At 44.2% G+C, this 27592-nt stretch overlaps 1 protein-coding gene across 5 annotated transcripts in view; it reads right to left on the bottom strand.

The window, feature by feature from the left end:
* The window catches only part of FAM169A (family with sequence similarity 169 member A), a 37759-nt gene extending 18687 nt beyond the window's left edge, over positions 1 to 19072 (bottom strand). Inside the window, exons 1-2 of one of the 5 annotated variants that reach the window (XM_033163823.1) lie at positions 18871 to 19072; positions 13662 to 13697 (exon numbers count right to left, since the gene is read on the bottom strand). Coding sequence is in view for 1 of the 5 variants with exons in the window: in XM_033163820.1 (XP_033019711.1) it covers positions 13662 to 13697; positions 17860 to 17877 (54 nt within the window). In the remaining 4 variants the exon portion in view is untranslated. Of the gene's footprint in view, positions 1 to 13661; positions 13698 to 17859; positions 17884 to 18109; positions 18289 to 18542; positions 18577 to 18779; positions 18828 to 18870 lie in introns of those variants that run through there. The other 4 variants (XM_033163821.1, XM_033163824.1, XM_033163822.1 and 1 more) reach the window with 4 other exon arrangements.
* Positions 19073 to 27592: the final 8520 nt, after the last annotated feature.

Raw genomic sequence — 27592 nt, 5'->3', positions numbered from 1 at the left:
TCCAGTACTTTGGCCACCTCATGAGAAGAGAAGACTCCCTGGAAAAGACCCTGATGTTGGGAAAGATGGAGGGCACAAGGAGAAGGGGACGACAGAGGATGAGATGGTTGGACAGTGTTCTCGAAGCGACTGGCATGAGTTTGGCCAAACTGCGGGAGGCAGTGGAAGATAGGGGTGCCTGGCGTGCTCTGGTCCATGGGGTCACGAAGAGTCGGACACGACTGAACAACAACAAAGCTACTTTAAGTAAATTCAAATCTCCAAGCCTTGATGAGAAGCACTGTGAGGTTCCTGATTAGCAGGGGGTTAGATTAGATTACCCTCAGGGTACCTTCTAACTCTACAATTCTATGATTTTATACTGGGTCAAAAAAATAAAAACGCTATCCTTACACATGTACTGACGAGATTTGCAGTTCACTGCTACTATATCCAGTCAAGTGAAATGGCTCGGCAGAACAATTCTTTTGTCATTTCTCAAAACTGGCTGAATTTGTTCAGCTCCCAAAAATGAAACAGTTATAGGAATTCTAAGGTCTCAAATATAGAATAAATGTTGATAATTGCACAAGGTAAACACACATACCTAAGTATATAAACCACATGTCTAAAATAGTACAGGAGAGCAATCCAAAAAGGCATCTTGGCTCTTCGAAAGACTCAAGTATTTCCTCTGCCTCCTTAATCCCCCTTGCCTGAGAACATGGAGGCAGAAGGGATTCCTCTCCTAGATCTATGAACCTCCTTTGTATTAATTGTCATCGTTTGCCCAGATGCTCTGCACTGAGGGATGTCTGACCTGCATTCTGGTTGTCTTATCAAATGCTGGTGTTTTGTGTAAACTGTCTGGAACTATGTAAAACTTGCTAAATCCTCAGGAATATCACACCTTGGCCTGCCTGAGCCACAGTAACCCCACCTTATGTGTGATGTAATTTCTGACTCTTTCTAGAGGGGATGTCCTTTTTCTACAAACCAAAACGCAAACCCTTAAAAGGGATGTTTCTTCTTGGTTCTGGATCTCTCTTGCTTCCTGGCTAGGAGGGGAGAGAACTCAGTTGCAACAGAAAAATAAAAGATCTGCCTTGCTTTCACTGCCTCCTGCCTCCATCTATTCATCCTCTGACCCACCATGGATTTAGGGGACTCTGTCCCTTGGGGAGTCAGGCAGCAAAAGCCAACCACCCCTATTTTTCTATATCAAAAGCAAGAAGGAATAAAACCTCAGCAAAAGTCTGCAAACGATACGATATTACAACACTTGTAATATCCTGTTTTCCTGGTAGCTCACTCCCACACGTGGTACACTTAAGCAGGGAAATTTGTTATTATGGTTAACACAGTGCTCACACCTAGTACAGTACAGCTGTAATTTTGATATTTCATTGATAATGTAAGCTATGCAAAGAAACATTTTTAGGCAGCATATATGCCCTTGCTTACAGTGCACAGTGTGCATATACCCTTATTATGGACAAATGGTTCACACAAAGCTTTGACAGATACCAGAAGCTACTTCTCCCAACTCCAACAGAAGGCAGAAACTACAATGGCAGCTTTGCATTTAGGAAAGTGACATGACTGCCAAGGATGATCCAAATCCTATGCAGGCCAGTTTCCATAAAAAGACAATTAAGGTAGGATTAAGGAGGAAATCGTTTGCATTAAGTTGCACCAGGAACTAGTGATGGTATGAAGCCTGGGAGGCAGATTAACAGCTTCGTGACATTTTATTCGTAACACCCTGCCCTTCTTCCAAAGAGAATAGAGCAGCTAAAGGTATGGTGCCCAAACAGTCTGGCTGCTTGCAGTGTTAAGACCTGCTCAGTTTTAGTAGTGTAACTCGGTCATGTACTTTCAAAACTGAACTCTAAACCTAAACGCTCAAGGCTGAAGTTCACTAGAGTAGAACAGTGCAGCTGAAGAACTGCAAGCAAATGAAAATCACTCTGCACTGTATACAACCAAACTAAAGGACATCCAATAAAAAAGTGGGAGAGGGTAAAGAACCTGCGCATTACAATGGAAGTTTCCATCAGGCTTACACAACAGTGAAATATGCGAACCACCTGCCCCATCAAAAACCCTCTAGGTCAACATCATTCCTGACATGTTTTAGAATAAAGCAGAACTGAAGCAGAAAATGAGCAGCAGCAACTGCTTAACTGCTGCACTCTGGCTTCACTTTCAATTACGGAAACATTCCAGGAGAAGAAAAATGTTGTGCTTCTTTTGTGTGTTTGTAATGAACCAGAAGTTTGCATTTGCATTTCAGGAACACAAGTCAATAGTACTTCCTCAGCTTCTGCTTCTTTCACAGAACCAGAAAATCCAAATGAATTCCTGTCATATATTTCATTCCAATGCCTAGTGTAAAAAATTGTTAAGTTCTTTCATTTCAATCTTTCACAATTCTCAGGTGAAACACACTGGCTTTGCTTCCAGGATTTGGTGAGACAAACAAGATTCACCAGACAACATACACACTTCAATAAATACTTTTCTAGGAAAGGTGTTTCATTGTCATGATCATCAATAATCTTAATAGCTACTGCTTTACTTTAAACAGGGCATAGGGTTTTTCCAATCCTGAACGCTATATCCATTACAAAAGTGAACTCACTGCAATAAACAAATTTCATCTGTGACTTTTATGCCTGTTTGTAAATATACCAAGGACTTCTGAAAGTAAAAATATAAGTGTGGATTCAAAAGCTGACGTCTGTTCCATATTGATGCGTATATGTCACTGCTTAGCTTTCTTTTGAAGTTACATAATAAGCCTTTAAAATATGGAGAATATTAAAATTAGAGCTCTCTCGCTCTCTCTGATAGGAGAGAAGAAATGCCATGGTGCATCTGTAACAGTGAAACCAAATGCCTTCATCTTCCCCAGCTGCAATAAAACATGTCTCTTCAGTACTGGCCTCTACAGCCACAGCAGGCGCTGTAAGTCTCCTAACTATTTGACTTTACCCCCAATGGTGCACTCTTCCATTGTCTCTCGAGACTGATGGCTGCCAACAATGATCCATGATGGATGATAGCTAGATAGATAGCCAGATGGATGGATAGATGATGATAGGTGGTAAGATGATGATGATGATGATGATGATAGATAGATAGATAGATAGATAGATAGATAGATAGATAGACAGACAGACAGACAGACAGACAGACAGACAGACAGACAGATGAGCCAGACAGAAGCAGCTGTTTATACTGGAAAGCATATTGCATCATTTCTGACAACTGAGGACAGCACAGATTCCTCCTACAACACCCAGATGCCTCCTTCTCCTTCCTCTTGCTTTAAAACCTCTTTGCATTGCATGACAGTAAAACTGTCAGATCAAATCCTCGTCATGCGCTCGGGGTTGTGCTCTGTTCATGAGATAACTACCCGATTGGTCAGTGAATATTCTGGCTGACTGAACAAAAGCGATGTAGCCTTAAGCAACACAAATTGTCGTGCCCATTCATGCAAAACGGAAATTTGAAAAGGGAAGAGAGAATAATCCCAATAAATTCCAAACACAACCCATTATTTAATTAGGAGTACAGCGCTTTTGTATGAAACAAGCAGGCACTCTCATTTTATTACACCGTTAAGAGGAGAGGGAGAGAGAGACGCCACCATGCACGCTTACATAACAGCATTAAAAGGTTCTTTGTGCTAAGTCCCAGAAGTCGTGCCTGCTTTCCACTGTAATAGCTACGGACCTTCCACACTCTCCGTGGCCGTGTAAAGTGACTACGCTACAAGCAGCACGTCCTTCACTAACAGAATGTGCCATTGTTGTGGCTTCTTAGACTGAATTCAATGCAGCACAAAATAAGCAAGTATGGGCACCTGAATCACTCCAGCATTTTCAATGTCAATATGGCTGATTACAGGAATATCCTCTAGTTATACAATGATGAGCTAAAGGGATTTACCGTACCTAGGAAAAAACAGGGCTATGGCTGAACAAGAGGAGGAAAGGGCAGAATGTGGGTTGTGAGATTCAAATATCCTTTCCTCTTCTGTGACAATTGTGCAAGACAGCTGCAATCGTAGAACAGTGTGCAAAAGTAACAAATTGTGCAAACATGATCCATAACTTGCTGAACAGGCTGCAGATTCCAGCTCATCTTAGCATTATATTAATTTCCACATACAGTACAAAATCTTTTTTTTAAAAAAAACTGTGAATGCACTTCAACAAGCGCATTTCACTGGCAGCCCATTAATGACCAAACTGCTGTCACTGAAAATAAATGGGAGTTACCTGGTCATTTATGTTACTCCCACTGCATTTCAGTATCACACGAGAAAAATGAAAGAAATATAATAAATACAGCATGTTCAAAGACTGCTCAGCCTAGAAAAGTGGTTTTCCAGCTATGTTTGGAGGAACTTTGGGGTACCTCACTGGCACAGCCAGTTACGGAAGACAGGCACTATTATCCGTCTTCCACTGCAACATGCAGCTGCCAGGAAATGTTGGGAATGTGTACATTATAAGCAACTAAGCCAATACCTTGTCCAGTATAGTTAACTCTCTTCAAAGCTCTGAATGGCCCCAGAACAGGGCAGGTTCTCAAGGTGCATGATGCAGCAACTTTGCTAAAGCTAAGCAAGACAAGAGACAGCCTGGCAGCCCAGGGTTGCAGTCTTCTGGGTTTCTGGGGGTTTTCCTGTTGTTATTCTGTCTCTCAAAGCTTCAATAAACCTACCATTAAAACTATGGACTGGTCATTTCTTCGTCAGAGGGGAAACGGGCAAATTTAGCAGGGGGTCAAATACTTTATTCCCTCACTGTATGGGTGTGGGATTTGTAGTACAGTGTAACTGAAGGCTGCTGCAGTTCTAAACTTGACCACTCACTGCACAGAGAGAGCTAGAGGAAGGAGGGGGGATAGATGCCCTTAATAAAAAGACCCCTAGCTCTGGTAGGCAAGGCTCTGGTCATATGCAGTACAGTACAACTAAGCTTATGCAACCCTGCAAAAGTTTTGTGGTGGCCACACTGTTTCATTTGCAATCAGTAAATATCCCATACTCCCTGCTGAAAACTCATAACTTTTTATTTTATTTTATTTATTTTGCCAAATAATATTTATTAGTTTTCCATTTTTTTAAAAAACAAATCAATGCCAAATTACAGCAAATTTAATACAATTTTTCCAAAAAGTTGACTTCCCACTCCTAGTCATAGTTACGGTCCATAGTAATAATAATAATAATAATAATAATAATTTATTATTTATACCCCGCCCATCTGGCCGGGTCTCCCCAGCCACTCTGGGCGGCCTCCAACAAATATCAAAATACAATACAGAGTCACAAATTAAAAACTTCCCTAAACAGGGCTGCCTTTAGGTGTTTTCTGAATGTCAGGTAGTTGTTTATTCCCTTGACTTCTGACGGGAGGGCGTTCCACAGGGCGGGCGCCACTACCGAGAAGGCCCTCTGCCTGGTTCCCTGTAGTTTTGCTTCTCGCAGTGAGGGAACCGCCAGAAGGCCCTCGGCGCTGGATCTCAGTGTCCGGGCTGAATGATGGGGGTGGAGACGCTCCTTCAGGTATACGGGACCGAGGCCGTTTAGGGCTTTAAAGGTCAACACCAACACTTTGAATTGTGCTCGGAAACGTACTGGGAGCCAATGCAGATCTCTCAGGACCGGTGTTATGTGGTCCCGGCGGCCACTCCCAGTCACCAGTCTAGCTGCCGCATTCTGGATTAATTGCAGTTTCCGGGTCACCTTCAAAGGTAGCCCCACGTAGAGCGCATTGCAGTAGTCCAAGCGGGAGATAACCAGAGCATGCACCACTCTGACAAGACAGTCTGCGGGCAGGTAGGGTCTCAGCCTGCGTACCAGATGGAGCTGGTAGACAGCCGCCCTGGACACAGAATTAACCTGCGCTTCCATGGACAGCTGTGAGTCCAAAATGACTCCCAGGCTGCGCACCTGGTCCTTCAGGGGCACAGTTACCCCATTCAGGACCAGGGAGTCCCCCACACCCGCCCGCCTCCTGTCCCCCAAAAACAGTACTTCTGTCTTGTCAGGATTCAACCTCAATCTGTTAGCCGCCATCCATCCTCCAACAGCCTCCAGGCACTCACACAGGACCTTCACCGCCTTCACTGGTTCTGATTTAAAAGAGAGGTAGAGCTGGGTGTCATCTGCATATTGATGAACACCCAACCCAAACCCCCTGATGATCTCTCCCAGCGGCTTCATATAGATATTAAAAAGCATGGGGGAGAGGACAGAACCCTGAGGCACCCCACAAGTGAGAGCCCAGGGGTCTGAACACTCATCCCCCACCACCACTTTCTGAACACGGCCCAGGAGGAAAGAGCGGAACCACTGTATAACAGTGCCCCCAGCTCCCAACCCCTCTAGCCGGTCCAGAAGGATGTTATGATCGATGGTGTCAAAGGCCGCTGAGAGATCCAGCAGAACCAGGAAACAGCTCTCACCTTTGTCCCTAGCCCGCCGGAGATCATCAACCAGCGCGACCAAGGCAGTTTCAGTCCCATGATGAGGCCTGAATCCTGATTGGAAGGGATCCAAATGGTCCGCATCTTCCAGGCGTGCTTGGAGTTGTTCAGCAACCACCCGCTCAATCACCTTGCCCAAGAATGGTAAATTTGAGACTGGGCGATAGTTGGCCATATTGGCCGGGTCTAGAGATGTTTTTTTAAGAAGCGGTTTAATGACCGCCTCTTTCAGCGGGTCTGGAAAGATTCCCTCGCAGAGGGAAGCATTCACCACCGCGCAGAGGCCATCGCCCAGCCCTTCCCGGCTAGCTTTTATAAGCCAGGATGGGCAAGGATCTAGGAGACAGGTGGTCGGTTTCACTCGTCCAAGCAGCCTGTCCACATCCTCGGAGGTAACAGATTGGAATTGATCCCATGAAACATGACTAGACAGGGCTCTAGCACTCTCCCGCCCCAGCCCTGCTCCCACGGTGGAGTCTACCTCCTTCTGAATCTGAGCGACTTTATCTGCAAAAAACTTTGCAAAAGCATTGCAGGAGATCTTGGGGTCCCTACCAGACCCCGGTGACAAAGGTGGTTCTGCTAGGTTGCGAACCACCTGGAAGAGTCTCCTGCTGCTGTTTTCTGCAGATGCAATAGAAACAGCGAAGAAGGTCCTCTTCGCTGTCGCCATTGCCACTTGGTAGGCTCGAAGTTGAGCTCTAGCCCGTGTCTGGTCTGATTCAGAATGAGTTTTCCGCCACCGGCGCTCTAGCCGTCTCAGCGACTGTTTCATCGCCCTCAGCTCCGGGGAAAACCACGGAGCTGTCCGGGCTCCATGCAATCGGAGAGGACGCTTCGGAGCCAGACAGTCAATAGCCCTGGTTAACTCCGCATTCCCTACTGCTGTTTGATATTACATATTTATCTCTAATTCACATTTCATTCCTTACATTCAATTTACAATTTTTTTAAATTTTTTAATTTTTTTAATTATTTACATAGCAATATAGAAAACCACAAATGTTTGGGTTTATTTTTACCTCCCTTTTGCTGCATTATATCCTCCCGGAAAGCAACGATGAGCTGGCATTGAGGAAGGATCTCAAAACAAGGTAAAGAAGAATCAACCCACCACTGATGTACCACGATTGTGTCATGACTCAAGAACATGTCTCAGGAGGCACCTGAAAAAAAAACCTAAGTCCGGATGGACCACCCCTACATTCCTAAAATTTTAAAGTTCTCATTCTCAGCCTTTACTTGCCAGACGATATGCCCTTCTCTGGTTCCTACATCACTTACTACCACCAGCATCCTATTTACTTAATAATTCATAAATTTATAGCCCACTTTCCCACTGAAGCCCTTCACACCACCTCACCTGGCTCAGAAGATAAAGGAGGAAGGTCCTCAGTACATTGATATCACCTAATCACAAATCCCCAGGCAACCTATTCCGGCATTTTTGTGTAGACACTAAAAATCATGGGATGGGTCAGAGTAAGATCTTCCCTAGATCTTCATACAGCTGAATGCTACAAGATTACTTCCCACCGTCTTGCTTGTCAGATTTAAAAATAGGTTGTCAACATCCACCAAGCAGCCCAGATTAATGCACCAACCATATTATTTGTAATCTCTTCCCAAGAAGCTTATGCTGCTCGGTATTAGAAAGTGAGACAAGTCATAGCTTTCGATCTGAATTGAAAGGGAAATTAATGAAGACCCGATTCCTACTCCTCCTCGCCCTCAGTCTTCATCTGTTTCAACAGATTTTAAATTATGTCAAGGCACAACTATTTATGAAACCTGAGAAATAGCAGCTGCCATGTTTTCTGGCTCTCATGAAGCTTTCATGTTTTTAAGAAAAGTTTGTTCTTCTGAAAAACAAAGTTCGGTAGAAAAAGCCTCTGACATGTAACGCTACAAATATATATCATGTTGAATTGCAAAAGGAAAAATAAAATGGACAAGGGTCAAATGTTTATTCAGCACCAAACAACGGGAAATAAATTGTGAACCAACTAAATGGCATATTTCAGAGCCAAACTCATTATTATTATTAGACAGCAGGAGGTCTGACCAACCAAAATTTGTTTTTTAAGCTAAAAGCAGCATTGTTGGGGAGTGGATCACAGAATGTTTGGGTCGCGACACTGGAGGAGAGGGGCTAACTTCTACAGTGTAGAATACACCAATTGCCCCAATCAAAATTCTTTCCTGAAGTTCAGGGTCCAGCTAAAGATTCTGGGTTATCAGCCAAATCCCGCATGCCGGAAGGTTTTCCCAATAGAATTTACCTCACCCCCAGTCACTTTTAGGATCACCAGAGAAGGTCCAATCAAGATGGCTTCAGTGCCAAGGGATAGCCGAGGAAGAAAGAAACACAACATGATTCTTACGCTTGTTATCAACATCTCCCACAAGCATGGAACCCAAGCTGTCCCTGAAAATAATTAAACCTGCAAGCTTACAGTGCCTAAGAGAGCATCCCAGGGGCTATAGCAAACATCAGAGGTCATTCTTCAAGGGGGGAACTGTGGCAAGGAGGCATCAGAGGTCGTTCTGCAAGTGTGGAGGGGGCAGCAATCGTGGCAGAGGGAAGTCTGGTGTCAGACGCCTCCTCCATAGAGCTCTGACATCCGTAGGTCCAAAAGGGGGTACTGCGAGGAGAGGGTTGGGGGAAAGGCACAGCTATCCCAGTCGCCTGATTCACCTCCAAACCAAAAGGAAACACACAGCATCCCTGGAGGCTGGTGTCATTGATTTCCCATCCATTGTTCCTAATGGGAGGGAAATCATTAACGGAGGAGACAGAAAAGGACAGAGGACCACAAGAGCTCATACTTCTGCCCTGAAAGCACAAGCCCCGCAGAGCAATGGATGTGGCACTTCAACAACAACCAGCTCTCTCTCCCTCCCCTCTTCAGGATTGCAGACAATTTTTTTTTTAAAAAAACCTCACACCATACTGGAGCAGAAACAGGGTGGATAAAAATAAATGATTTTTAAAAAGAAAAAGGATCTTTTTTATTTTTATTTTATTATTAGTTTTCTATTTAAGTTACATTATAGTCCAAAGGCTATATAGTCAGGAAATAAGGATATGTTTTAAGTTTTTCATGTGTGCTAAAACTCAGTAAGTTTTTTTTTAATTGTTTAACCACATCAGTTAACAAACATGGATACATATGCTATAATGTTATAGTTTTAGTTAAATAAATTGTTTAAATTGTTATTAAGGAAATGGTTATTTTTCTCCTTGACAGCTAGCAATTTATAATCGCCATGACAGCTAGCAGTGGGAGAACAAGAGCTCACAGGATTTTTACGAACTTTTACATTGTAAGGATACAAAACTGCCCTAATATTTTTACTTATTTTATTTATTTATTTATTTTATTAATTTATTCCTATTCCTATTCCTAATGAACTTTCACACAGCTTGCAAGCTACAGACAGCCCATCTCTGGGAAACCATAAGGCTTTCAAGCAGAAACCATACGGGTCAAAATCAAAAACTGACATCTTTTTACGGCTCAAGCAGAACAATGACCTTCTGTCAGATCAAAGTCTAACTCAAGGCAATTGGCCCCCCTGGGAATGCTCTGCCTAAGAACTGCCACATGTGTTGGAAAATGGCACAGTGCACCAGGTTAAATATCCTGCAAGATATTTTAATCCAATTTAAATTGGCCAATATTTGAAATGTGCTGCTTTGAGTGTTTTTAGCATTATAAAATCAACAGGTCAAATTTTACAAGACAAAATTAATCTAAATGGGACAATCTAACATCACCCAAAGTAGTTTATCATTATTTAGATATTTATAAACCGCACTTTGGTATAAAATACTGCAAGGCAGTATATAACATACAACTTAAAAACATAATACTGGTTTCATGATCCCACAAAGTCTTGTGCAAGGAGACTTACCGGTATGTCAGTTGTGAAACAGATTAAAGGTATCTGGAGCACATATGTGAAACCTAAAATAACAAAACCGCAAGATTGATTTAAATGAGTTCTAAGATTTATATTTGTTGTTGTTGTTGTTCAGTCGTTCAGTCGTGTCCGACTCTTCGTGACCCCATGGACCAGAGTACGCCAGGCACGCCTATCCTTCACTGCCTCTCGCAGTTTGGCCAAACTCATGTTAGTAGCTTCAAGAACACTGTCCAACCATCTCATCCTCTGTCGTCCCCTTCTCCTTGTGCCCTCCATCTTTCCCAACATCAGGGTCTTTTCTAGGGATTCTTCTCTTCTCATGAGGTGGCCAAAGTACTGGAGCCTCAACTTCAGGATCTGTCCTTCTAGTGAGTACTCAGGGCTGATTTCTTTGAGAATGGATAGGTTTGATCTTCTTGCAGTCCACGGGACTCTCAAGAGTCTCCTCCAGCACCATAATTCAAAAGCATCAATTCTACGGCGATCAGCCTTCTTGATGGTCCAGCTCTCACTTCCGTACATTACTACTGGGAAAACCATAGCTTTAACTATACGGACTTTTGTCGGCAAGGTGATGTCTTTGCTTTTTAAGATGCTGTCTAGGTTTGTCATTGCTTTTCTCCCAAGAAGCAGGCGTCTTCTGATTTCGTGACTGCTGTCACCATCTGCAGTGATCATGGAACCCAAGAAAGTGAAATCTCACACTGCCTCCATTTCTTCCCCTTCTATTTGCCAGGAGGTGATGGGACCAGTGGCCATGATCTTAGTTTTTTTGATGTTGAGCTTCAGACCATATTTTGCGCTCTCTTCTTTCACCCTCATTAAAAGGTTCTTCAATTCTTCCTCACTTTCTGCCATCAAGGTAGTATCATCAGCATATCAAGATTTATATACATACCGGTATATACTTCTGTTTCAGTGTATCTGAAGAAGTGTGCATGCACACGAAAGCTCATACCAAGAACAAACTTAGTTGGCCTCTAAGGTGCTACTGGAAGGATTTTTGTTTGTTTGTTTATACATATATACTGTATACAATTTTCTCCATTCTCAACATATCGTCTATATGAGAAACAACAAATCATGTGGTAACCAGAATTAATTACTCTCATGAAAGCACACAGCTCTTTCAGTCTTCAGAATAGTTTAAATGCCTTGAATACCACAAAGGCAGGTTAACAGGGCCAGGAATTGATAGGAACACAGGGACCTTTCCAGGGTCAGAACTTCTACAGATATGCCTCCTTTAAGGGCACACAATTTAGAGTTGCACACACTGCACTGGTAGGGAGGTAACTCCCACAGCTCTTTGAAAAACTGAGCCCCTTTAAAGACACGGGAAAGGGAGGGACGCTGTGCATTAAAAGTATATCAGTTCAGATAATGGTTGTCAACTGTGCTTGCCAACATCAAAGCGAAGCTTCCAACTTCTTTGAACTCTATGTTGTGTTGCTGGTGTAGCACTATGGTGCGGAACCTTTTTTCGAGCTGAGGGCCGCTTTCTTTCTTAGTTTCTTTCAGGGGACCATGTGGCATGGGGTACAGCCAGAGGCAAAAGCATGCAAAGCAATGAATGTGAATTCTACCTCTGGCACAGTAGGCTAGTTTGCATACACACCCCTCTCCATCCTCCACCGAGGCAACATCAGGGACACATGGACTTAAGCAAGAGTTAATTTGCTAGGGTGATACCGAACCAGCCGAAACTACCATTGCAATGCAATCATCTCAGGTGCAAGAACAAGAGTGTCCAGAAAAGTTCTTAAGTTCCTGCTGCTCAAATATGCTGCTGGTTGCAGCCATCTGAAAGCAAATGCTTTTGTCACTTGTCAACTTTACATGGTCAAAATGGTCTTTGCCATCACATTACGTCACGAACAATGGCGCAATCAACAAACACTTCACGGGTAGCAGCCCCATGCCACCCACTTCCTTTTGCACTTCCATGGGAGCCTGGCAATCTTTAGCATTCCAGTCGATGCACACATGGGTACCTGGACTAACGTTTGTCAGGATACTTTTAACTGGCACCAACAACCAAGAGAAGGATGAAGACAAACATATCCAGCTGGGATAGCTCAGTAGATACAGCACGAAACTCTTAATCTCAGGGTTGTGGGTTCAACTTGGGCTAAGGAGTCCTGCATTGCTGGGGTGTGTGGACTAGATGACCCTCATAGTCCCTTCCAACTCTATGATTCTATAATATAAAAGAGAGCTCACACCACATTCCTCACCCACAAGGTGAGCCTGGTAGCCCCCGCCCCCATTGACAGTTCAGCTGATACAAACTGAATGCTTGTTCAGATGCAACTTCTGCATCTCCTTCAAGGCTTAGACAGGCAAACTGCTTGATATTTTTATTTGGGGTTTTTAAGCGTAACATGCATATTTATCCTTGTTTTAAGAATTGTGGCTTGGATCCTAAGACAAGGTGCTGTACTAAGGAAATTCACAGGAAGTTTCACGTGCTCTCCTTATGCCATTGCCACCCATGCACTGCGAAAAGGCCCCCTGACGGGCCAAGGAGACTGACGGGATGCAAATGTGAAGCTCTGCCCACCTTCGCACAATTCCCCGCTGCCCCACCACATCATTCAGGAAGGTCCCCTGGCCCTACATCAAAACTTTTCAGGGGACTGGAAGTTATCCTTCTGTGAATTTCCTTAAGCTAACTTACATTAGGTTCCAAAACAGTGGTCTCCCCACTATACCCACATTCCACCCTCAAGGTACAAGCATTGTTCCAGGGATTCAGGGCAATTAAGTGCCTTGATTCCACACGTTATGAGGTTTTCGGGAAGGAAGGCTAGGATAGAAATGTAATACACAGGGAGTGCCAGTCAGTCTGTCAGTGCTGCCTAACAGCTGGATTCCATTGCAAACATCCAGAGCACATCCGAATTGGAATCACAGTTCTCGGCCCACCACAAAGGAAATTTCAATATGCTCCGGAGGGGTTTGCTTCCCCCCCCCCCCCCGCAGATATAAACAGCCCTTGTTCTGCATATAACATTAGCAGATTTTGTACCACACACCCACGCTGCACAAAGCTGCCAGATAGATAAATGACCAGTTTACAAAAATGCTTGGTATTCTGCCAAGCATGGGGTACCTCTGTTGTAGAGCAATTTATTTTACAGTATTATTATTTTTAGCAATTGTTGTTCCCCACACAATGGAAGCTGGATATAAACAGATTAGAGAAAGTAAGAGAGTAGTCAATGCTAACAAATACTCACAGTCCCTGGGGATTTGATGTGGTCAGACAGTTTATGCTGGGGGAAAAGAAAAACAGAATTACTGTATTAGGATCCAGAGGTGAAATTTACTGAGATGAATGGAGGTATGACATACCTCTTATCAAAGTTATTCTGCCAGACCTATCAAAGACAGCTTAAAACTCACACTTCCTAACAATGAGCTTTGTTTTCTAGCTCATTGGTTTGCAAAGTTCTGAGCAATATGAGGCATTCCATGTCAACAAGATTGGAAGCCAGTTTGACCCCTGGTGCTGATCTTCCCTTGCAACAGGAGCTATTCTAAGGCATTGGTCGCAAACTGGTGGATTAGGACCCACAACTGAATTGCATCCTGATTTCATGGGGGTGGCAAAAAGAGAACTGCCCCCTACACCCTTCTCTGCATTCCATCTTTAGAAGTACAAAGGAAGGGTCTTTTCTGTGGTGTACCTTAACTGTGGAACACATTCCTGAAGGAGATATGTCTGGTGGGAAGTGGGACTACCCGTCTCCAATGCATGTTCTGGATGAAACTGGATCCCAGATCTGAAAATGTTGAAGGCTACTGATTCTAAGGTACACCCTCAATTTGCACTGCCAAGCTAGAGATTTTGAGGGCAAATTTTAAATGTATGCAATATCTTTTTTTATTATCAAACCTAAAGCAGTAAAACTTCAACAATGTCAAATAATATAATAATAATTTATTATTTATACCCCACCCATCTGGCTGGGTTTCCCCAAGCCATGCATCGTTTATAACTTAGCACAAAAAATTTAACTAGTTGGCGTATTTATGGAAATCTACAGATGTTTACTCCACAATAAGGCCCACTCTATGTAATGGAGCTCATTCCTAGGTAAGCGCGCATAGAATTGCAGCCTTATAAATGCCTTAAGTTTCGTACACGCAAAGTTGAAAATATTATCATCACTAGAGAGGGAGCTGCACACTGCTGCACCCAATGCCCCCCCCCCCAGGGTATCTGCGTCAGTCCTTGGAGAAGAGAGGCGAAAAGCTCCACCGCAAGGGGTCAGCCATATCAAAAGGACAGCAGATACAGGGTGTTTGCTTCTAATATCTCCAAACTAGATCGAAGGTCACTAGTAGGAGGTGGCAAGCTACAGCTAAGGCTCTCTTAGCTCTTCTCACAGACATGGCAGTATTGTCTAGGATGCATCTTTGACTCAAGTCTACAAAGTTCTGAGGAATTAACCTTCTCTCCAGCAGTATTTTGTCTTGCACAAATAAACTCATACTAAACATTTTGAGTAGATAAAATTATTATCCTAGAGAGCATTTCACTCCTTCCAAAACAAACAAAATATCTCAGAGAGCCAGTGTGGTGTAGTGGTTAAGAGCAGTAGACTCGTAATCTGGGGAACTGGGTTCGTGTCTCCGCTCCTCCACATGCAGCTGCTGGGTGACCTTGGGCTAGTCACAGTTCTTTGAAGTCTCTCAGCCCCACTCACCTCACAGAGTGTTTGTTGTGGGGGAGGAAGGGAAAGGAGAATGTTAGCCGCTTTGAGACTCCTTCGGGTAGTGATAAAGCGGGATATCAAATCCAAACTCCTCTCATATATAGAGGGTAGGGGTTTTTTTTGCATTTCCCCAAATGGCAATTTGGTGGTGGTTGGGAAATCTGGAGAGGAGAACAAGTCCTTCCTTCTTACACACAATTTACAAGTCATCCCCGTCCCCCCACCAAGCAGGCCTATCTGGCAAACCCACACAAACTGAGAATGTCCTCTAGAACTAGGGTGATTGGATGCAAATGAGGAAAGGGTGCTCAGGCACCTTTAGTAACTGTGCAGAAGAGGGAGCTGCAACACCTCCTGGAATCCTCTCTCCTTCTGCATCTGGCCCCTCCTAGAGCAAGGTTCTTAGTGGGAGAAGGAAATACCTCTCCTGAGCTTCTCAACAGCAGTTCTCTTTTTAAGGAGAAGTTATTGCTCATCTAAGCCCTTACTCTAATGCCATTCACATGCTTTAAAATGGTGTTAGCAGGCGGTACTGTAAACAACACCTTCAATGTGCATGGTGCTTTAGAGAACAGTACAAGAGGACAGGTCTTCATTGCAGCACTGCCAGTAATTGCAATGCAATCTGAAACAGCCAAGGCACTGGTATGAAATCAATTTGCATCCTGCATGCTAATGTAATTCTGAATTAGAGCCCCAGTAATTCCTAGGATCCAAAACAGAATTTTGCCATGGTGCAGAAGTTGTCCAACTTAGTCAGAACACCAATTCCCAAGACTGTAAGAATTATGAGGCTCCTCAATTTTGAGACAAAATGTGAAACAGGTGGTTTGGCTGAGGCAAGTTGATAAAATGACAAAGGGCACATACAAGACCCATGAGCAGAAGGGTGTGAGAGATTCTATGGCATCGGAGAACTTTGCGAGGGGGGACAGGACACAAATTGTCACCCTTGAAATCAACCCAAGGGAGCATGGGGTATTAGACATACTGTACTATAAGTAGTCACTCACCACCACACAAATTGGAGAAGCTCAAGGCAGGCCGCTTTGGAAACACATTCTTAATTTATAATGCCTCTGCATGCTGCTCCCCTACAGTAGTAGCACACTTTAATTGATTTACACCAGCAAAAGCAACGTGGCGCTAGAATCAGGTATGAAATCCCTCAAGAACAGCTGAGAGTACTACAGCAAAGACGTAATAAACTTGCTACTACAAACACACATGCAAAGCCCCAAGAGCCCAGACCTCACTAGAAACTCTCCAGCACACACTTTGGGAATCACCACTCCTGGTAATTAACCTAAATTTAAACTGCACTCCTGAACTTACTTGCCTGGGAATGAAGCCGACCAGATCTGTCTCTAAGTAGGATTGGACTGTGCTGAAACCATGTGCTAACTACCCATTCCTATAAGCCGGGGTGCCCAAACTTTTTTCAAAGAGGGCCAGATTTGATGAAGCGAACATGCGTGAGGGCCGACCAATGTTGTTTTTACAATTTTACCCCAAAGTTGTTGAGCTTTTTAAGGCTTTTAACCCAGGACATATGCTGCCACGGGGGGCAAATTTGGCCCCCAAAATGGACTTTGGACATGCCAGCTAGAAGCTCTATATAAATCACAAAGTTAACCTGTGACTTGTTAAAAGATCCTGCCAAATACTTTCATGTAAACCAGGATAGGTAAAAGGTAGATCCTCAGGATCTACAGCTCTAGGTGATTTGCAGTTGATAAAAGTTACTTCTTGCTCTGTATAATTTAACGCAAGTGAAAATATATATTTCTCTGGCATGGCTAGTCTTGTTCTAAGTTCTTCTCCTATAAAATATGATTATTAAGTGTTTGCCAGTACTGTATGCCAATAAAGGCTGAATGAATGAAATGTGTTTGCTTCTGACTAGGTCTTTGTGCAGTTCTACTGGCCAGCTTTAAGAGTCCTATGTTTAAGTAAGTCCCTGATCTGTAGTAACTTAAGATGTAGATTTGTACTCATATACAGTACTTTTTTCTCAGTGTATAGCTTACTGGACATGCTGCCAAGTACTGGGGTACAAAGACCTACATAGCTGGGAACCAGGAAACCAAAAAGATAGTCTCACCACTTGTATACCCAATTGATCACTGTGCTCTGCAGGAGAAGGCCCCCTGTGGATACCATGTTATCAGGAGGTTCCTTTCTTGGGATATAGGAATCAAGCCTTTAATGTGGTAGCAGCCTTTGGAAAGCCTTCCCATTCCATATTAAACAGACAGTCTCTGGTTTTGTTTTGTGTGTGTGTTTTGGCACCTACTCAATACCTTTTTTCACCAAGCCTTTAAAGTTGATTATCTTTATATCCCAGTCTGCATTGGAACTAATTTTAACTCTTTTTATATGTAATTGTTTTGCACTTGGAAGTGTTTTTCATTGTCCTTACAGTTATCTTTATGGTTGTTAAACAATTATTTTATATACCAAATAAAACAGTTATTTTTTTAGTTCCTGTTACCCACCCCGGGGTCCTGATGGTAAAGGGAAACCCAATACTGTAAAATACACAGCTGCTGACTCCACCGTTCACACTAAGTGTACAATACTTTGAATTTCTAGCAGAAACAGACCCCACAACCCCGAAACCGACCCACCCCCGACGTAAACAATCCAGAAAAATCTAACCTCTCTCACACCCACATTTTAAAAATGCACATCCTCCACAGATGTTTGCACATACCTCCTCAGAGTCCACCATCCCTTCCCTCCAACAGGCTTAAAACGAGCACTGGGCAAGAATAACGCGCACCAACAACCCTCCCACCACAATTATTGGCCTACATACAATATCACAGTAAGAAAAGGCAGAAGGGGGAGGGGCGCCAAGCCGCTGGAACAGAAAAGGGAACCTTGCCAATTAACGATTATTATGCTCCCCTCCCCCCCTCCGGATTACACTTGAACCCCTCGAAATACCACGCGCCCGTTACCTTCGCCGCCGCCCTCGGTGACCCCACGCCCAGTGCTGCGCCCGGAGCGCGGGTTTAATTCATTCTCCACAGCTGAGGCCGGCAAGAAAAGGCTGCAGGCGCACGCCGCGCTCCGGAGAGGAGACGTGGGCGGGCGAAAAGCCGGAGGGGGCGGACGGGGCGCCGGTGTGAGGTGCCTATCTTTGGTCGTTCCTAGCGGGTACGGTGGGGGTCGGAAGCAGCCCCCCGTGCAGCGCCCAGGTTCCTTCGGGCACCCGAGGGACGCAGGCACTCGGATCTATGCACGCGCACGCGCCGCTACCTAGCAGGCGCAGCGCAGGAAGGCCTAGAGAACATGGGAGAGGGTGGGCTTAGAGCGCACGCCAAGGGGGAGCGCAGGGAAAGAGGGACGCACGCACACGCCAGCGGCCGGGTCTCCGCTCCCCTCGCCTACCTGGCTTTACACGACGACAAGCGCAGTCACTTCCTTTCGAGAGGAGGGGAAGGGGGAAAGGACCCCGAGCCCCAGGGCTGACCACCACTCCCACCCCGGGCTGCCTAGCAACAACTATGAATCCTGGATCTGGTGCTTGCCAGGCCTGGATTATTAGGGAGAGTGGGGAGCAGGTTGTCATCAGGCGAAGGCTGCCCCCATCTCCTTTCACGCCCCCTGCATTCTGCATTCACTCACCTCGGGCAAATCTACCTCCTCCGGGGGGGCTGCAAAATGGACCGGGGGTGGGGGCGGTGGTTGGGCCGGCTAGGAGTCCACCTAGGCTCACCTTCTGCTCCTCTCGCCGTTGCTACTGGGCGCCTGATAGCATCATCGGCGTCCCTCCCCCTGCCGTGCTCGCCTCTCCTCTCCCTGTTTCTGACGCACTCATTCTGCAACGTCTGGAGCTTTCAGCTGCACCCACTCCAGAGCGCTTGGAGCTCTCCCCCCTCAGTGCATCGCCCAGCCGGCAAGAAGCTGCTGCTGCTGCTGCTGCCGCCGCTGCTCCAACAACAAAAGAAATCCGGGGACAAACGAGACCTTGTGCGTAAAATCAACTCAAGCCTTCCTTTTGTCGTGCTCCAAAGACGGCACAGCTGGGCGAAGGATTTATGAATGCAAAATGAAGGGTAATGTTGGCACAACACACCACCTACCTTTCCTTCCAAAAGGCCCCCAATCTATTGCTGCAGCAGTGCTCTACTACAGCAGTCGCTGCAAATATTCCAGAGAACAAAATGACTGATAGCTGCCAGTTGATGGGCAGGCGGCAAAGAAACGCAGCGATGGAGGCAAACATTTGGAGAGGGTTGGCGCGGCATTGCGATCTCTTGTTTGGGTATGGCAGAGTAGCGAGGGCTATAACGTTAATGACAGCCTTTGTTGAACGTGCAGTAGGGAAATGCTTAGAAATTGATTGGAAAGATGATTTTACAACAAAGTGGGGTTTGGAGCTCGAGGAAATGATGTTCATGTATGTTACCCAATGAAGAAAAGAAAGGGCAGGCATTAGTGATGTTCCATGTATTTAAATAAGCCACAAAACTGGCATAGGATAACACAGAAGGAAAGTCTCGTTTTTATTTAAAAAGAAACAGTGTATTTAATCATCTAGGCTCCTGGACTGCAGGTATTTGACTGTGTTTTGCAATGTCTCCCAGCGCATTTGCACAGAAGTAAATATCACTTTGCTCAGTGGGATTAAGTCCTGTGGAGTAAATTAAATGGAACCGCTGGGACTTGCAGTTTGATTCTCCACATATTTTCTCTGAAGTCTGGTAAATCCCACTGAATGCAATGGAGTTGCCGCCCTAGTGAATATTCATGAGCCTCAGTTACAATGAATACAATATGTGTTTACAAAATCAAGTATATATTTCCTTTGGGACTTTTATAAATTTAAATGCATCTGCCCCATTGGGCTTGTTGTAAAGATTGAGTTTAGGCTAAGCTTTCTTTCTAGCTCTATGCCAGGTATGTGGAACCTTTGGCCAGGGATGATGGGAGTTGTAATTCAGCAACATCTGGGGCTCCCCCATACTGTTGTTTAATATGAACAGTACCTACGTTAATTCTCCATTGGCTATGACATTCTCCTTTAATCACCAACCACCCACACTCTACCCTCCACCAATCCAGAATTTCTTATATCAGGGATACTCCAGAGAGGAGAGGATATGAACAAATATGGATTGAGGGAAGGGAAAGTGTGGGAAGGCAGTGATTTGGAGGAGAGCATCATATGGACAATGGAGACTAAATGGAGGTTGAGGAAGCTTACTGTCCACATTAAATGACATACAGATGAGTCCCTGGAGGGCCAGAGGTTCCCCCAACCTGCTTCGTAGTTTTACATCCCTGAAAATGTGAAATAAACTATAATTCTAGAGAACCGTCTAGGAACTTTGTAAAGATAAATAAGTAAAGATATATTAATAGGATTCTGTTCCGGATCAGAGGGCAGTCCCTTTCCAAACTTAAACGCCTTTATCTTTAGCTGTGCATTTTGTGGAATTGTACCCAGGTAAGCACCACCTGTCCTCTTCTGACTAATGCTTGCACAAAAGTGTCCCACCTTCTTCACTGTGTCCACACGCAAGCACAGCTACCCATGAAGCTGAAGTTGGTTCCTAGTTAATTATTGCAAATATATATATATTCAAAATAGAGCTCGGTCTATGGTTGCAAAGCAGCTGAGGTGTACATGATTTGTTACTTAGTTTATAAATTGATTAAGAAGGCTTTGTTGATCCAAATAGTCAATTTTTTAAATTTAATGGTATTAGTGCACTACACCTCAAAGTGTTATCAGATCAAATGTATGATTTCCCAACTTCCGTATGGACCTTTAAAGAAAGCATTGCCCTATTTGAGTTATGCTACCTTTATTGTTCCTTATGATGTTGCCCTGGTGAATATACATGCACACTCGGAGTTCATTCTCTATGAAGTGTGTATTCAGAATTTCTAAGCATTGTGAACAAGTCAAACTTTTTTCAGGACAGTGTTCTACTGCCAAGCAGCTTATACTGTCAGAAGTTTTTTCCAAGCATTTAGCCAGCCCTGTTTCTTGTAATTTTGACCTTTGGTTCAGGCCCCACCATCTGGAACAACAGAAGACAAATTTGCCCGTTCAGCTATGGGCACGTACACAATGCTTGTGAGATTGTTTCCCCCCACTGCATTTCAAGTCATGTTTTACATTGCTGTGCACACCATTATCTGATTTGTTTCACTGTACTTGCGCACACACAGAGACACCTGAACCGAACTCCTAATTCAGTGAACCCATCATCTGTGCATGCATTGACATGTGCAACAGATGTGTGAAATGCAAACACGTTAACTTCAGTTTATGTTTTCAAGTTGGATGAAAGCTGGTTTGAGGGGAAATGCATCAAACAACGTTTCTTGAGAAAATGCAGGATACATATTGCTGGTTGGTGGTAAACATCATGTGTACTTGGTTTCAAAGACCAGCAGATGGAGCACACAGGAGCTGCAGCAATGGCAATGTGTACAGAACCTATGCCTCAGCCCTTCAAATATTTAAAGGTGGCAATCATCTTGACTATTAAGTCTTCAGCAAGTGTTCATGCAAAATAAAGGAACTAGCACACAAACTAGCAAGTCGAGTAGCTATCATATGATCGCAGTAAGCTGTCAAAATGATTTGAGCATCCACCTGCATTCACACATAGACAAATCACACAGGTTTTCTGTATTTTGGTAATGCTGAGCCTTTTTTATATTTCTCTTTCCCAGAGATATGCTAGACCTTCACACACATATCACATTCCATTCATACCTATACCATGCCACTTACTTTATAATTCTTTTGCAGCCATACACAAAACACGACTCATTCACCTATACTCAGATTCCATTCCAAAGATCCAAACTGTTCTTCACGACTTGCTATCTTTCTATTCAGAGGAAAATAGATAAATAAACATATGTGCTAGATGAGAACTCCATGCAGTCTTATACCTCAAGTGTGAAGCTGAAGTCTTCTAAGAAAGACAATACCGCCTGCTGTTTTTGTGTGTTTAAGGTGCCCCTGTGAAAGCTCATGTCTCAGTGGCTGTTCGTGATCCTGCTGCCAGCATGTGGCAATCATGGTCCTGAGTGTCGCCCCAGCTTCTTCTGTGGAGGAAAAAACTTACACAATGTAGAGTGCCCAAAAATGGACCAGAGGCAATTGTAGTTCATCCAGCAGAGCTTTACTTGCTACTGAAGGCAAATAAGCATAATGGTCACAAATCCAGTACATTCAGGATTGGCACAGTCCATAAGAATCCGGTTGCAGCACTTACAAAAACCTATAAACTTACAACAAGACTAAATATTAACGCTAAGCATACTATGTACAGAACACCACACCAGAAGGAAGAGAGATAGAAAGAGAAAGTAAAACCCAGGCTCCTTCTGGCCTATATTTATAGTCAGCATGACCTTAGTTGGAAGAGATAAAAGAACCAGTTCAAACCAGCTGTACTCAGCTTCTCTGAAAGTATAACCCAAACAATAATGAAGCTTCTTTCATACAGAGAAGCTTTCAGAAACTTCCTTAACCCTCTTGAATTAATCAGAATAGGAAAGATCTACACATCAGATCAGTACTTTGCGTATCGAGGACCTCAAGACCTTCCCCAAGGAACTGACACAGGAGACATGAATTTTTGTTTGGGTTTTTGGCAATAATTTAGGCCACAACTTTATTTAAATACAAATTCGGTGAGTGGTTGCGTAGGCATTGGTTCAGACTACTGTCCTACCGGGACAGAAGCTGGCCTAGAACCAGCGATTGGGAAATTGCAACTGAGGAGAGTTAAGGAGTGGGGGGATACACGCAACCCTCTCCCCAGAGGTCCCGGGGACTCGGCTATGGCCCTAACCCCGACCGGGGGCTCGGACAAAGCATAAGAGTCGCCGGATTCCTTTAACGGAATTCCCAGTATCATCATGATTCTGGATGGGCACCGCCCAAACCAGCAATCCACACAGGAACCAATGCCTAACCGCCAACCTTACAAGTTGTGACAAGTTGCTACTGCAGTAGGCAAAACCAAAATGGCAACAGCCAATCAGCCATATGGACAAATTCCTACTGGGCCCCTGCCACAAAGCAGACGACCCCATGACAGGCAGTTGCAAGGTCAAACACAGAGGCCTAATAAAAATAGGGGGGGTGGGATGGGTGATCAGAAGCCGAAGCCAAGAGAGAGATCACCCTGCGTGCAGAGGAATATATAGGACGCTAAGCTGTCCATCACAAATTGCTACATTTAGCTTTGCCCAGCAACACCTCACTGACCTATAGCTACGACGGCCGGCTGCCGGCCCCACCCCCACAGGAAGGGATGAGTCTTGCCAGGTCCCAATCGCAACACATGCTCTTACTCAGGGTAGAACCCGATTTCTGCACTAAGAAATGCAAACTGACACTGAGTCAGTCCGTTCTAACTTCCAACCTCATGAGCATCTACCAGCAAGACATTTATATGCTTGCTGATCCCAGGCTTTCAGCCTGCCTAGGAACGTCGGGGGGGACGGGACAAAAACAAAGACCTCTATATATATATATTGGGGTATGTTGGGAGCTACCTTGAGAGGGGCAGGCAATTCTGAAAGGCAACCTATAAATGCAAAAAATCATCATCATCATGTTACAGGAATTTCCCCGAAACACCCAGTTCCACAGGCACTACACTCACACACACACACTTGAGTGAAAGTATTTCTTTCTCTGTGATGTTTCCGTTATAAATTCCTATAAATTCGGCCTTTGTTTCTCACCGTGGAGGGAGGACTATCAGGGGAGGGAGACTTGGAGTGCGGGGAAGCCATGGTCTCCTAGATGTGGCAGCACCTCCACAGCGAACTCTGCTCAGGTGCCAGGCAGGAAACTGTGAACATCTCTTTGTTCTCTGGAATGTGTGTCTGGGAGGGTTGAGAAGAGGAAGCAGGACACGTGTAAACTTACTCAGGTTTCCACCTTGAACCCTCCCTTTTATGATGTATTGGTGATGTAGTGGTGGTGATGTAGTTTTAGGGGTGTAACTGGGGGATTAGGAACTAATAAAAGTTGGGGTCTCTCTTGGTTGGGAACGATCTTGTTCCACCTGGTGGCAGGTGGGAGTCCTGTTGCAACAGTCTTCAATAAAGACCAAGCCTACTGGCTGCTGTTTTGCTCTGGTATTCCTGGCTGGTGTCCTTAATTTTGTCCAAGGGAGCCCTCAGATTTCTCCGTTAACAATCATCCCATCAGGGGTGATTCATAAAACCCAAAGTGAGATCTGAGCATGCTTTCAACAAATTCAGCAGTGGCTGACCATTCAATTAAGCAATAGAGTATGTGCTTTAAAATCAATGGTGTTGACTTCATTGGTTTTGATGGGTCTTCTCTGAATATGACTTAATTGGATCTCACCCAATGAATGTTGAGGTGGGTCACATAATAAAATAAATGGTATTCTGATTGCTCCGCTTGGCCATATCAATTTCCAGCGCACGTTAAGGTCAGAAGGAAACAATTACAGTAATTCAATTCCGTGCTTAAAACTTCTGGCCAGAAGGTGGAGCTATCAGATTAACAACTCTTCTTCACCGGCAGTATTAACGTGCATTGAACTTCCTGCCCATTAGGGTTAATTTAATCCACAGACTATTTTGAGTGGGGTATGCGTCCATCAGAGGATTATTTGAAAGCCTATCCAAGAAGTGATCCAAGTGTCACCAATGTGACACAATGCGACAATGTGGTGTAGTGGTTAAGAGCGATAGACTCATAATCTGGTGGACCGGGTTCAATTCCCTGCTTCTCCACATGCGCCTGCTGGGTGACCTTGGGCTAGTCACACTTCTCTGAAATCTCTCAGCCCCACTCACCTCACAGAGTGTTTGTTGTGGGGGAGGAAGGGAAAGGAGAATGTTAGCCGCTTTGAGACTCCTTAAGGGGAGTGATAAAGCGGGATATCAAATCCAAACTCTTCTTCTTCTTCAATGTGGTGTGGTTGCTGCTTCTGCCACACTACGAGCTTTTATATACAGATATATTGTGATGTAAGCTTTAGAGACTAGTTCCCACTTTGTTGGTTGCATGATATTGGCCTCAGTTGGCATGGAGTGCATGTGAGCCTGATCCCCTACTAATACTGGTCAGATGTCCAGATATTAAAGAGACAGAAATGGGCCAGAATGCATTCTTTCAAGTTAGCTGGCAGCCCTATTACCCTCCTATTTATTTATTATAACCCATCTTTCATCTAAAAAGCTCAAGGCAGTTTTTGGTTCACTGTGCTTTTGGAAATAAGAGCTTTGAAGAGAGCTTGAAGAAGACACCAGAACAGCAACAATAACTTCCCAGTGAACTGTCATAGCTCAGCTCAGCTGCACGATCTTAGGCCATCATACTATGCGCCACCATTCGAAAACTGAATTATTGTTTAACTAACAAAAATATATTGACTTCTATTGATAAGGAAAATAATTGACATAAGGAATGAGCAGTGCTTTGTCATGTAAGGCGCTGCATAGGATTTAGCATTTGGTTTTTGTGAATAATCACTTGCAATAATCAAGTTGGTCTGCAGATGGTGCACATGTCTTCTTTTCTATGATTACCAGTTAAACTAAAGCATCCTACTTCCTGTTCCTTATATACAGTCCTATTTTTCTAGAAAAAGCACCACCACCGCTTCCCTTGTTCTCTTATAATGGCAATGGTGCCCACCTGAAAGATGCCAGAACTGAGTTTCAGCTGGGGGGGAAAGCCTTGCGCATACACACACAAACACACACACACACACACACACACAGCTGTGTATATTTAAATGCACAGCCCCATTCTTAGGGTGCTTCCCAGACTGTCACTATTTTTGGATCAGATTCAGTCACCAGCTAATCCAGTTTGCAAAATTACAGTGGTATCTCGGGTTAAGAACTAAATTCGTTCTAGAGGTCCGTTCTTAACCTGAAACTGTTCTTAACCTGAGATACCACTTTAGCTAATGGGGCCTCCCGCTGCCGCTGCACTGCCGGAGCACGATTTCTGAAGCAAAGTTCTTAACCTAAGGTACTATTTCTGGGTTAGCGGAGTCTGTAACCTGAAGCATCTGTAACCTGAAGCATCTGTAACCTGAAACATCTGTAACCCGAGGTACCACTGTATAGTCAATTGGGCGCTATTGCGCCACAAACCCACTTTCCCCAAAGATAGTATATTTTTTGCAATAAGGAAACGGAAGGGAAAACTGGAAATTTTGCGGTAACACTTGAACCTATATATTTTGGAAAGTTCTTTGTTTGTTTGCTATGCATTTGGACACGTCTTAAGATATCATAACCAAATTTTGCATGTTGTTTCCTGAAACCAAGGAACAGGTTTTCATCTATGTGTGGATGTAGTTGGACATCATTTTGAATCAAGACGGCAGGCAGACTGAATCTTTCAAAACCACTGGTTTGCCAACTGGTTTCAAAACCACAAATACTTTGGCTCCTTACAATTCCTAAGCAATGTGGGTGTGAGGCCTGCTAGTGCACAATAACTGGGCTGTCTGGAAGCAACCTTATGCAAATTCAACAAGTCCAGACAGCTTAGGGCAAAAGAGGGTGGTGTCATCTTGCCATTTGTAGAACAGGTGGAACATTTTGCACTAATCTTGGTATCTTTTTATGTGAACCGTCCTGAGACCTCCAGTATATAAGGCGGTATATAAATTCAATTAATAATAATAATTATACCTATCTTGCTCATGATACCAGAAAGCAGCAGTATTACTTGTCCTACTTTAATAGCAAAAGCAGTAGATGAATAATGGACCTGCTCCCCTCCTCTTGAATTTTAACTCCCCTGAGCTTTGTTTCTCTGGGTACTTATTTCTCATTTTGGCTCTCTTCTTGTGAATGGAGAAAATTTGCCAGAGCAAACAGCTTCAAGACACCCAGAGGTTACTGGAGCATAGGCAGCAGAAGTTAGGCTATCCCTGTCCAGATAGGGGCGCACCTGGACCACCAGCCAAAACTGATGGGAAGGCATTCTGCGCCACCCAGACCACCTGAGCCTCAAGCGACAGAGCAAAGGAGTACCCCCAAGCTGCATACAGGCTCCTACAGAGGGAGTGTTGTCCAGAATGGGACAGGGTTCCCTGCCTAACAACAGAGCTGGCCTTCTTCTCAACCCTCTGTATTTGGTTATATGTGGCATCATATTCTCTTTGGAATTTTGCCTGTGAATTTTTTCCCAGTATTATTAAAAGTTGTCAACAGCCATTGTGATGCCATGTGTTAGAACAAGGGTCAGCAACCTTTTTCAGCCATGGGCTGATCTACTGTCCCTCTGACCGTGTGGTGGGCCAGGCTATATTTTTTTGGGGGGGGGGGTGAATGAATTCCTATGTCCCACAAATAAACCCGAGATGCATTTTAAATAAAAGGACACATTCTACTCATGTAAAAGCACGCTGATTCCATGGGCCGGATTGAGAAGGCAATTGGGCCACATCCGG

The sequence above is a fragment of the Lacerta agilis genome, chromosome 11, assembly GCF_009819535.1.
Source record: "Lacerta agilis isolate rLacAgi1 chromosome 11, rLacAgi1.pri, whole genome shotgun sequence".
Lineage (NCBI taxonomy): Eukaryota > Metazoa > Chordata > Lepidosauria > Squamata > Lacertidae > Lacerta > Lacerta agilis.
This window is presented reverse-complemented; position numbering and strand designations above follow the sequence as displayed.